This window comes from Athene cunicularia, assembly GCF_003259725.1.
Source record: "Athene cunicularia isolate RWA chromosome 13 unlocalized genomic scaffold, athCun1 chr13_part1, whole genome shotgun sequence".
In the NCBI taxonomy this organism is placed as follows: Eukaryota; Metazoa; Chordata; class Aves; order Strigiformes; family Strigidae; genus Athene; species Athene cunicularia.
Window position 1 is genome coordinate 5043600 of NW_020799117.1, and position 12671 is coordinate 5056270.

The window sequence follows — 12671 nt, forward strand, 5'->3', positions numbered from 1 at the left end:
CCCCCCCCCCCCATCTGTAGACAGCTGAGTTATTTGAATTTTATGCAAGCTAGTATTCATCCAAAGGGAAAAATCATTCAATGTATGCATCAGACAAGCGAAAATTACAATATTGCACACTTTCAGTTTTTAATTCCTATTTGCTTTTCTCTGCATTCACCAGCTTGGGACAGACATGAACTCATCCCCTAAAGCTAGTCTCTACTTAAAAGTTAACTTGAATTAAAGCTTGAATGCCCCCGTCCCTTTTGAATTCCTGTCCTTTGCACTCACAAGGATTTATGCTTGAGCTGCCGTGGTGCTTTTACCTTGAGCTGGGGAAAGGCTACAGTTCAAGTTAGCACAATTTATCTGCTGCCAACACAATCGCTCTCTGCTGCTCCCATGTTTTTCCATGGTGTGGTCACTCACACTCAAAGTATCCTAACTCCAGAGGAGCCAGCTGGAGTGCACAGAGCTCAGATTAACCCTGTTGTGAAGACACAGCCTTAATAAGACTGCAACTGATTTCTGCACTTTATATATATATATATATATATATATATGCAACAAAAAAGCCATACAAGTAGTCACTGAAAACATTCTGGTTCAGCTGGGTTCTGAAGAGGTAGCTGCTCACTTCTGATGTCGTGAGAGGAAAATAATCTCTTTTTTTTTTTTTTTTTTTTTTTTTTTTTTTTTTTTTTTTTACATTTTAGAGAAGAAAAACAGCATTTAACATAACATACTTGCAGCTTTCATTAGAACAGGCAGAAGTTAACAGATGTGGAATTAACTGATCACCACTTTCTTACATAATTGTTGACCTTGTACACAGTACGTAATACCTATGTGTTTGGCTTACTCTGTGTAACAAGCTTATGAAATTGGAAAATTATTTTTTAAAAAGATGATGTATGAATCCCTTCAAGTAGAAATACAAGTTTTTATCCTGGAAATCGCTCACGGAGATCAGCTAGAAAAGATACTTGGCTGCCTAGTTTGTTCCTCTGCTTCAGCAGACTCATTTGCTTAAGCAGCTGAAAAACTTCAGGGTTTATCTTTGTTTTCCCCAAAACATAAAACCTACTTAAACTGCCAGGAGGTCCCAGGCTATTGAAAATGGAATGATTTGACAGCACAAAGAGAAGTGCTGGTTAAGCACCCATCAAATCTACATCCATAACCCCATGTCCCAGAAGTCAAGGATACCACTCCTCTGTGTCTACCCCAGCACAACACGGGTTATAATGACAGAGCCACCTATTGTCCTTTTTGCACTGGACAAAAAGAAAATCTGAAGTTAATATCAAGTTAGTAGATCTCTAGATTTTATTATCTTATCTTGGATTATCTATTTGCTGCACGCTGGGTGCCACAATTTAATCTTCATAAGGAATGGTGATTTTCTTTTTGTTTAAAACAAAGAGAGTGAGAAATCCAACAGCAGGTTGTTTCATTCCAGAGCAGCCAGCTGCACACAGAAGAGCCACGTTTGAGCACACTCCCAACACTCACCCAAGACTTCTCTGTCTTACTTTTTACCTAAGAGCTGCTGCTTGCAAGAGATATTCTGTCCAGAGACAGAAAGGAGAGAGATAAAAACAAGACTGTTAGTAAAGACTGGAAGTCACGCTAAACTAGTGTGTCTAGACCAGCATTCATCATGAACTGTCATGTGCTCTATAGCATATTAACTAATGTGACTAATACATCACATGCTTCTTTCCCCACCCTGTCTTTGGGAGAGAAGCATGTGCATGGATATTTTTTATTAATTTTTTTTTTCCTTTAATAATGCATGCATGTGTTGCTGCATTTTGCTAGAAAAGGCCGGGCCGAAGCCAAGTACTTTATGCTGGAAGACACACTTTTGGGTCAGTCCTCAAGAAAGTTCCGTTGCAAGAATCGCCATCTGGTTAAACTTTTAAAAATTCACCCCCATACCAAGTTTTATAAGACCAAAAAAAAAGAGAGAGAGGAAATCTCCACTCCCACTAGCTTATGTTTTCTCTTTTTGCTCTTTGCTGTGATGGGACTCCTAGTATAGACCATCTAAACTTCAGGGCAATTTGAAAAACACGGGGTTGGAAAAAATAGCCCAAGCAGAAGGACTATCTGGAAAAACTAGCCCAAGCAGAAGGACTATCTAGAACTAGCCTCTCCTCTCCCCTCATCCTCTGTACATACCTACCCTTCAGGTTCAGTGGTCTCGATAAGGAAAATGAAATACCTTAGCTAATGCTAAAACATACAGTAGAAGACAAGTATTGAGTATTTACACCCTAGCAGTGCAGCATTACAGCAGACACTCTGCCAAAGAGAGATCATTGCCTTCCTTACACCCCCAGGATTCATTGTCTCTTAGCCTGGGAACCTGTCTCCGTTCCCAAACATGGATATTTTTTTTGGCAGCAAGACGGAACAAAAGGCACAAAGAGAACTAAGAAAACCCTTTCAGTGAAGCTGTAGTCTTTTTTTTTTTTTTTCCCCCTAAGGACGGGAAACCTTCTAAGGATAGCTTACAACACACCCAATCCTGCTACCTTACTGGAAGGTGCTCAATGCTCATAGGGACCTAAAGGAATTGGGGTGCTTGCAGATTCCAGCCCAGCTTTTGACCTTGAAAAATTACTCCTCTACCTTTAGCACCAAAAATACCACAACATTTTGAAAATGAAATCACTGTTATATTTGAGTGGGTGTGTTATTTCGAGACAGCACTAATGTGATTATAAAATCAGTTGTGTCAGCTTATTGGCTCGGCTACAGACACTGATCTGCTCGAGCGTCTGTTCCTCTAACCGGCTGCTCGCATTAGGGTGCTTTGTCCCTCCTCAGCTCCGTATAGAAATAGATGCGATCTGATTCCCCCTGTTGAACCAAAGAAAACCCTTCTTCTTCCAGTTGCCCACTCGTCTCCATGAAACGTTTCCAGAGCACCTCTAGTGCCAAACACAAGCACAGCATCCCCCCGGCCCATGGAAGGCTGTAGCCCTTACACATATCTGTATGTCCCTGCAGCCCCAGCCCCGCGCAGGCTGGGCTCGCTGCTTCCAAGTGACAACAGCCAAGGGAAAAAAACGCATGGCAGCAGGCTTCAAGCCTCCCAGCCTCACTCTTCAGACTCCCTTCCGAATTTTTCCTTTGCATTTGAGCTCCCTATAAACATTTCCTCTCACCTATTACTGCATCCTGGTAGCAAGTATTTGTTTTCCCCTGTTTCTCTGTGGGTGTCTTGACAGACACTCGGTCGCTTACGCTGCCAGGCACGGTTTAATGCTGTCAGTGGCGAGTGACTCACTGGTATCAGAGGTGTCAGTCCTGGCAGGTTTGACTCAGCCCTTCATCCTTTGGCAGCAGACTGGAAAAAAAAAAAAAAAAAGGCAATTTCCATTGTATCTGAGGCAGCTTTTCAGACGCAGCCATAGCAAAACGGCTTTACATACTTTAAATCTCCAGGATCTGTAAAGATGCTATAGTTTGCTGGCTCCACTGGCTTGCTGGTTTTTCTCACTTCTGTATGCTGGATCACCCAGCTGCCTCTCTGCACCCCACCGACCGCTGTGGTTCATTGCTACCACAGTCATCCCAAGGCCGGGCAAATGCCATGTTCTCCTTACTGAAGGTGGTGACTCTGAAATGCTGCCGTTAAAAACCTGTCAAAAAAATGCTGTGCTGCTCGTACAGCAAGAATATTTCAGTTCCCAGAGAAAGTAAAAGGCACCTGAGTAAAATACTACCTACCCATCTTTCCCTCCCATGACCAGGCTCAACACACTGTGCAATGCCCTCAGGCCAAACTCCAAACTTTCCATACGAGAACTACCTATGGCTCTCTGTCCTGCACACAGTATGTAAACATGAGCCTTGAATCCAACACGAGCTGTGTTTGACCACAGTACTGTACTTACAAGCCACAGAAACTTGACAGGGCCTTTATGCAATGGTCAAGATGTTCGTTATGGAGATGAATATCTACTGATTTCAACTTTCTCATCGTTATGTTACGTGGACTAACACTATTGCACCTTCCTCAGAAACCCTACCCAATATTAACCTGGTCATCTTCAGCCTAAAAACCTACACAATGTATCCCAAACTGCTTTGAATATGAAGTCTGCCAATAAATCAGGCGATCAAAATGGTGGTGGTGAAAAACAAAGTTTGCCCACCCTGTCTTAGCATATTTAGAAAAAAATGAGCTCTGCTGTGGATGATAGGGTCTGAGCTTGTGACTGTACACAGAAAGCCAGGAGAGAGATTCTTTTGCTTTGCTGTCCTGAACACTTCATTTACTCACTACATCCGAGACAATTAAACTTAAAATTAAAAGTTTAAGAGGTTTTGCCCTTGTAATCTCTCTTCATAATAAGAATTCCAATTGTTAGTTGTAAAAATGGACAAATATTTAAAAAACTGAAACTCATGAACTTCCCAAATTAAAAAAAAATCCTTCAGATTGTGTTTTAAAGTCTTTTCTGACCTTCTGATCTTCTAAATCTGGTGTCCAGCCTAACAAGAAGAGATTAATGGACTCTTTAAACAAACACTGAGACTGTTCAGTGCCAAACCTGAGCTACGGCTTACATGGAATATTCACCCAGTGGCCGCCTTCCTGTTTATTCCCAGGGGGTTTTGGTCAAGAACACAGCTTTCTATTTTTGACAATTGGTTGGACTAATGGGATGGAAGCAAGGGAACCGAGTCCTGACACCAAGTATGACTGGTATGCACACACACTGCTTTTGGGTGAACAGTCAGTGCAGACGCAGAGGTAACGGAGCCAGCCTGCACAAGTCAACTGAGCTTTTAGCATAACAAAACTGGAGCTATGATGCTGCCAGGACAATCTTAGGTCCAGAAGCAGCAGAGCCAGGTTTACACAGGGCTGAGCTCAGTGGGACCCAGACCATCTCTTTGGAGCTCCAGCTGAGCAACATTATGCAGGTTTTTCCACCACGACAGTACTCCATTCTCTTTTACCTCAAACACCGCAGACATGGCTACAGAGAAGAAGTGATCTTGGACTGGAGTTTGCCAGGGCCTGCAGCAACCCCTGCAATCTCTGAAGATACAGAAAACAGGAGGGATAAAGGAGAGAATCACTGAGTGAAAAGGAACCACTGTTTATGAATGCTGATGAGGAAAAATACTCATTTTCGCTGCATTTCACAGAATCGTTTAGGTTGGAAAAGACCTTTAAAATCATCTAGTCCAACCGCAAACCTCTTTATTATTTTAATTTAAACAACCATGGGAAGAAGTTGTCCTTAAAACACGTTTAAACACATTAAAACCGTTTTCTCCGTGCACACGTGCCAGACTCAAACCCTCTCTATCTAAGCCTGTTATGCCAACAGAAGGATCCACAGCACCTTCCCAGGGCTCTCAATCAGCTGTGAGAAATCTCTGTCTCCCTGAGCTCACTGTCCAGGCTCCCCTTATAGCCAGCAGAGAAACCCAGATACTCCTAGGGCACAATTAATTTATCCCAAGTTAGTTACCTCCGTATTGACTATCATGGAGTCTAGACAAGTGATTCAAATGGAGACATCCAAAGTTACACCAGAGGAAATTCACGCCAGCATGTAGGAGGATATGCACAGCCCTTCCCTCCCAAACTCAAGGGCTTTGAAAAAAGATTCCCCAAGTCATTTTGTGCTGCACAGCTGGAGCCGTGTCAGAGCCACAGGGATGTCCACAGCTCTCAACAGCAGCAGCTCTAGGAGGTGGCTATAGGTAGCGCCCACACCCAATACAAAATGTGTCTTGCAAATACAGGCACGAGCTAATAGCCATTTTAAAGGTTTTTCTGAATTCCATCACTTGGCACCTACAGCGCATTCTCCTTTCACTGCAACTGAAGGGGTTCCCTGCGCATGAGCCCGGCGTGGTCCACGCCATCGGCATGGGGGAGTGCAGGGAACAGCCACGCGAGCGGGATGGGCAAACACGGCTTCTTGCAAAGCAAGGCAGGAAGGTCGGCTGTGGGCAGCTGCCCGGGCTGGCGGGCAGAGCCAAGCACCGTCAGGCTGAGGGAGGCACCAGCCCGTGGGTCTGGAGCCACCAAAATGGGAAGGAATGAAAGATCCGTTGCTTTTCCTTTCAGGACACATTCCTGGCCGCAGCGCGGTGCCCAGCCCGTGCCTATCTCAGACGTGGCCCTCAGTTGAGGCAGTCGTGCCACAGCTGTGCTTAGAGCCCCCCTGAGCACATGCTTCTGCCAGCCTGGGCGGGTGGCGGATGATCCCCAGGGACGTTGCTGAATTCACCTAAAGACTCCCCACAAACTGCAGCATCAGCCCTTAAATGAACTTCAAACCTCACCTTAACTCTAAGCCTCAGCATTGTAAAAGAAGGGCAGGAAGGGAAACTTAAATATTATTGTCTTGGTAAGCGAGGAGAAAAAAAAAAAAAAAAAGGAAAAAAAAATCAAGATGTATTTTGGCAGTTTTCCATGTCAGTTTTCCCATTTCCCTCCCTCGTGCACTTTCTGCAACAGCAATCTGTCCTCTCCCTAAACACTGAGCAATCCCAGCACTAAACTAATCAATATTAATAGCGATGGGCTCGGGCGGGGGGGAGGAGAGGAGAGGAGAGGAGGGATTACCCTGACCTTTTTCAACTCACACTGCCTCAGACGGCCACCAAGCAGCTGAGGAGAGAGCAGCCAGACGGTAATGCCATGTGGTTTTAGTAGCTTTTCATTTTTTGATTTTTTTTTTTCCTGTGAATATTTATTTCTGTTGTTTCAGTGCAGATAGCAATGAAATTTGTTTATCTTCAGGAAGGAAAAAAATTGAATTATATCAGCCATCTCCGGGCCAAACCTTGCCTTGATGGGGAACTCCACTGAAATCAGGGGAATAACACCCAGGCTGGATTTTAACTTGAATTTCTATTCAAAACAGTAATTGGATTAGGGAAGTTTTGACAGGTGAAGTGTCGAATGCCGGTGTGCTTTGTGGTTTTCTCTTATAACAGGGTGTAATCAAACCTATTGAGCCTGTGACTGGGATATTGAGTGTGAGAGCAAACAAAGGGCTGGGGGAACCGGTCTTCTATTGTTAAGCACAAGTGTCCAAGCAGCTCATCCAGATACGGGGGTATGTATGCACTCAGGACAGGGTGCTCAGAATTAAAGACAAATCCTATTAGTTAAAACAAAAATCATAATTTAAGCTCTTTGTTCGTACTGGATTTGGGGGTTTATCGTAGACTTTCTGGTTAGCAGCATTTCTCGAAAGAGAGGTTTACGTTAGGAGGCACCATGGATTACTGGCAATTAATGCATTGTCTTGTCTTTACTGAGATATTCTCGTTTCCATGTGCAAAATATGATTTTTAGAAATTCCATCTAGATAAAATTCTATTTATGCCTTTCGTCTTTTGCTCTGAAAGAGCCAAGCCTCAGGGAGAGGTCCCAGATTGAGGTGTTAGATTTGTGGGGGGGGGTTGAATAAACGTTTTTATGGTATTTTCATATTTTTTCTTCCGAGCAGAAAATGCTTTGCAGATGGCTGATATCACAGCACTAGCTAATGAAACCACGGCTGTTTTTTTTCCTTTCTTTGTCAGGACCCACCATGTCCGACAAACCAGATTTTGCAGAAATTGAAACATTTGACAAGACCAAGCTGAAGAAGACGGAAACCAGAGAGAAAAATCCATTGCCCACTAAAGAAAGTAAGTGTTTATGAGGCTGTATGAACTACAAGTAGCAAGGACACAATCTGTATTGCAGTTCATATGCAAAATGAATACTAATCATAGGATTACAGGCTCAAACTCATGCCTGACTTTAACTGGGGATAATACTAAGACTTGTACTCTATGCTTGGCTTCCGAGGATACGAGCAGTTATAACTGATGGTGCATTTTGTCTGAAAAATCCTTTCTGATGGGATTGCTCTTGCTTCTGCTAAAAGCAAGACCAGATTTTCTGCTGGTTGCAGGTAACAAGATCAAAGTGTTTGTAATTACCATGTTACCAGCCTCTTTGGAGGCACAGACCCATGGGGGAACCCTTGCACATCTCTGGCAGGCCTGGCAGCATCCCCCCAAGGTGCCTGGGTTCTGGATTTAATGTTGTCTAGCAGATGGGCTGCTGCCCCCCACTGTTACCTGCTGTCAGCCCCGGCCAGGAGAGCTCCAGGCCCCTTCTCTGGGAATAAAGCTGCGAGAGAAACCCATCATCATCCTCACCTAACAGTCAATCTTCCTCATGCACGGTCTCCCACACACATGCTGTGCACAGGTGAGGGTTATGATTCACATTCAACTTCAATGTGAAAATGGCATCTCTCTGCATTCAGAAACTGTGAGTGGTTTCCTTCAGAAGAATGTCACTAACCACTTTTGATATGTCAGTACTGATAGCCACGGACACACACTGTCCCTCGACGTAAGATACCTGTTTTTCCATTTTATCATCCCTACTGATGCTAAAGCTGTAAAACAAGAGGAGGTTGGCACGTCATGAACTGCACCCTACTAGCTGTGCAGGGGAATAGGTTGACATTTCAAGGGTGGCCAAAGAAAGCAAGTGGGGATTTGTCATTTAAGACTTTAAGAATGATGGTAGAAATCTGTATCCTGCAGAATCGTTATAATGTTTATTGATGATATTTTTGTTTCCTCTGTTTTTCTGGCAGCTATCGAACAGGAAAAGCAAAGTGAAAGTACAGCCTGAGCGTAAAATTGAAGATGTGACTGCTGCTTCTTCAGTGGGGTTTTGGCTTCCGAGTTGGGTTTGGTTTTTTTGTCCCCCCATCCCATGTCTGTTGAGTATTTATTTTAGCAAACATTTTCTCATTTAGTGTTCCCTGGGGAAGAAGTTTGTTTTGTGTTTGTCAAACAAGATATTCTGTATTTGTATTTTTAAAACTGTAATTTCAAATTCTGTATCAACCCCCTTACTTGCCAAAAAAACCAATTTGCATAAAAATTGTTTTTTCTAAACCTCACAATAAACAGGTTTCTTCTGATCAGCTGTCGTTGAGCCTTGCAGAAATAGGGTTTACGCTGCAACTCTTACTAGCATCCCTCTCTGTTTGCATTGCCACGGCATCTGGAGAGCACAGCCAGGTTGGGAAGAGTCACCCCAGGCCCCCACAGGTCTGCCAGGCCAGCACACAGCCCCAGACACCCCCTGCCTCCCTTTGCAGTAGCCCGAAGACTTCACTCCCTTTTCCTGTGTCACTCAAAAGAGTGTTTCAGGGGAAGTCTAAGAGGCAAATTTTGTATGCTAGTAGCTCCTAAGCTTTTAAACCCTCAGCTTGGCAGCAAGCATGAATAAGATGGGAAGCTGCTGGCCTGCTTCAGTCCTGTCCAACAGTAGGTTAGAGGTCTCAGAGGCAAGTACCCACTTACAATTTCCATGAAAAATTGATGGTTGGGCTGAGAAAATACTCAAATTAGCATCCCAGATGGGAGAAGGGCTGCAGCACTCCCTTCACAGCTTTCTTCTCTCTTTAGCTTGCCAAGATCTAATCAACCTTGGGACAACTGCAGCACATGTAGCCTTTAGCCCATCTAATATCAAGCAATATAGGACTGAGGGAAGGTGGGAGAAGGAAAGAAAATTTATTATTGCAGTGCTTTTCTGGGATGAGAGAGAGGCCTTCAGCAGCACAGGGGCGTAGGACACAAACCTTCAAAGCAATCAAGGACTCCCTAAATCTTCGTTACTGGTGGTGCAATAACATCCTCACTGATCTGCAGAGAGATTGGCAAAAAAACTCTGGTACCAGCTCAGGGGACTCTCAATTACATGGTATCACATTATCTCTGGAATTAATTTGCAATCATATTAGAAAAACAAGTGCTTACGATGGGAAGATAAACTGCTGTCCCTGGAGCTTCTGTTTGATCCTACTTGCACTGTGAAAAAATTCTATGTACTTTAACAGGGTTATTCTGGGTTTATACCCGCATAAGGTCAGGCAGAAACAGTTCTACAGGCTTCAGAAAACTGAAATGAATGGTTGGGGTGGTGTGGAGAAAGCTCTCATTTACTTAAGGGCTGTTTGACACTTGACTAATGTCAATAGTCAGAACGGCAATTAAACAATAGCAGCACAGCCACTTTCGATGGCAACAAAAAGCAAACAGAGATGGCCAAGAGATCAAGAGAAAACACATGGCATGCAGGACTAGGGACTTCAGTGAGAGCCTCATTAATGTCGGTGGTATCCAAAGGGCCACAACTGCTGTTTCAATCACTACTCATCAGTTCAACATTGCTGCTGCTTTGATGACCAAGTTTTCTTGCACATTCTCCTTTGAGGACCTCATTCACCTTGGCACCTGACTCGGGGCGGGGGGGGTTCAGGGTCTGCTGTATTTATTAATACTCATTTTTATTTAAAAGGTGAAGAATATGAAAGGTTGAGCAACAAGGAAAACAGCCCTATTTTCTTTGTGACTCATGCCCTCCCCTCACCCCCGCACGCTTCAGGGTCAAAGAGCCTTTGACATTATTTAAATATCTGCTTTGATGATGATTCCTTCATGGAGAAAGCGTTCAGAGATAGCACTTCGAGCAACAACACTTACTGGAAACTCATATAATTAATACCGTTCGACCAGATTACCCATTACTTTTCTGCAGGATGATTTTTAAGTACCGTAGCACACTCAGCATGTAAGTCCACAGACTCGACTTTCTCCTTGTTTTTGCCAGGAGACAGTGCTTTGTTCCACATGACAATGTACCTCCTTCTCTGCCAGTTCAGAGCATCTGCCAACTCACTCAGCACAATACACTGTAAATCACAAAAAGCCTCTTCGGCATGACTGAGCCAGAGGCCAGTGTCTGTGCCTCCAAGTTCTCCCAGAAACTCAAGGTCTGGGCTGCGTCCTCAAGTCTGCACTTTGCAGGAGGAAGGGAAGGAAAGTCTGGCCAGAGCAAGAAAACAACAGAGAGATTCTCCCCTTGTGTTTGCACAGATACAAGGGATTAGCAGCGTGGCTCTAAGGAGTGACGTAAGAGATCAGAACATTGTCTACCAGATCTGTCCAAGCACTTGGCTTGGAGCTGCTCCTGGTGCCGCTGCAGGGCTCACTCTGCCCCCATGAAACCTCCTCCCAATTTAGCCGTTTGAATTTAAAGCCCGACATCCTAAACCCAAAGTCTCAGGGCTTTTATCCACATCTCACCCCACTGGAAAAGCAATATAGACAAGAAACACTTTAAGCAAGTTCCCCACCCTTGGATCTGACTGCAAAAGCTGTTGAGCTACAGCAGAGTACACCGCAGATTCACACCAGGAAAAACTCCTGAGGGTCAAAGGCCAGAACTTCCCCCCTTCACCCACCTGCCCCAGGTGCAACAGACTTCATGGCAGGGTGTGGAGATTGTTTCTTTCACCATCAGCAGTGAAGAGAGGCTTAAAGCTAAGAACATGTAGTTACAGTACCCCGATTTGAGAAGTGCCCCTCTCTGCTGCTGCCTGAAACCTCTTCAGCCAGGAACTGGATCATGAGATTAAAATTTGTCAAGAGCAGGGACAGGTCTGGCTCCATGTTATCTTAACCAAAGAGCATTACAGCCCTTATCTGTGGGGCAAGCTGGGAACACAGACCAGGAAGCTGCTCATCATTTAAGGCTGAGACAGTGAATTTTCATCATTCCAGTGATTAATACTAAGGAAATATTTGTTCCTGCCTTTGGAAGGGAGCTACAAGACAAGACAAACCAAACACCTTACCCACACCTAGGAAACACTCTCTGGGTGTTAACCTGCTCCTGACCTTCACTCCCAGGCAGAGCATCCTCCAGCGCTGAGGCTCACTGACAGCCACCCACTCCAGGAGCTATGGTCCTTCCCCAGCCTCCGTGCTGGTGGGCACCTGAGCTGCAGACAACTTCATCAGCAAACCCAACCAGCTCCAGGTGGGAAGCTTAAATATTTTTGCCAATTATCAACAGCCCTTTGCTGTTTGGATCCCTTACATAATGAGACATTACCTTGCAACTCCTCCAAAGGAAAAACACCTTCCATGCTAATCCAGTTACAGAAAAAAAAATCATTACATGCAAATAAACACCCGCTTTCTTGGCATTACCGTGAAGCCAACCTTGCACCCTGCATCCCGGAGAGAGGGCCAGCCCTCCTGGGATCCTGGCCAAGTCCACCTGCCCCTGTGAGTCACCTCTAATTGCTCTGCACAGTCACAGCAAGCCCTGGCTAAGCAGAGGAAATCTGCATTCCTGTCATTATTATACAGAAGTTCATTGATTTAATAAATCTTGTTAGGCAGGCATTTGATAACAGTGAAAGCCAGGGAGGACAAACCCTAAACCTATCTCTCCTAAGAAAAAGGCACGTGTGTGCTGGGTCTCAGTTAGAGCCCAGCTAAAACCCCCTGGAGATCCTGCTGATCCCACAGTCCAAGTCCCAGAGCACGTGTGGAGGTTTTTTCCCACTATATCTGTGTGTTCTCTCTTATTTGGGTCATTAGCCCCATGGTTACTGAGGCATCTCACGACAAATCTTTAGGTTTGGTTCTGCAGCGATGAGGGCAATCGGCTTTGGCCAGGTTTACCACAACGAAAGCCGAGATGCCCGTGCGAGGCCAAGGTTGGAGAAGTCTTGGCTTTGGAGAAACACCTTTGTGTGTTTCTGCTCTGCTGTTGGTGGTGCTCCTGACACAGCACAGACCTCTCCTACCAAGTGAAGAACAGG

The 12671-nt window shown here is 44.6% G+C and overlaps 1 protein-coding gene across 2 annotated transcripts; it reads left to right on the forward strand.

Annotated features, from left to right (window-relative positions):
• The first annotated feature begins 6599 nt into the window (after positions 1–6599).
• On the forward strand, positions 6600–8964 carry TMSB4X (thymosin beta 4 X-linked). Of its 2 annotated transcripts, XM_026858200.1 has the most exons (4): positions 6626–6659; positions 6967–7088; positions 7561–7668; positions 8637–8964. In XM_026858200.1, the coding sequence occupies exons 3-4, from the start codon at positions 7569–7571 to the stop codon at positions 8672–8674; spliced, it is 138 nt and encodes a 45-aa protein (XP_026714001.1). In that variant the 5' UTR covers positions 6626–6659; positions 6967–7088; positions 7561–7568; the 3' UTR covers positions 8675–8964. The 2 variants fall into 2 exon arrangements, with proteins under 2 accessions (XP_026714000.1, XP_026714001.1); XM_026858199.1 differs by lacking the exon at positions 6967–7088 and having other exon boundaries at positions 6600–6659.
• The last annotated feature ends 3707 nt before the right edge of the window (positions 8965–12671 follow it).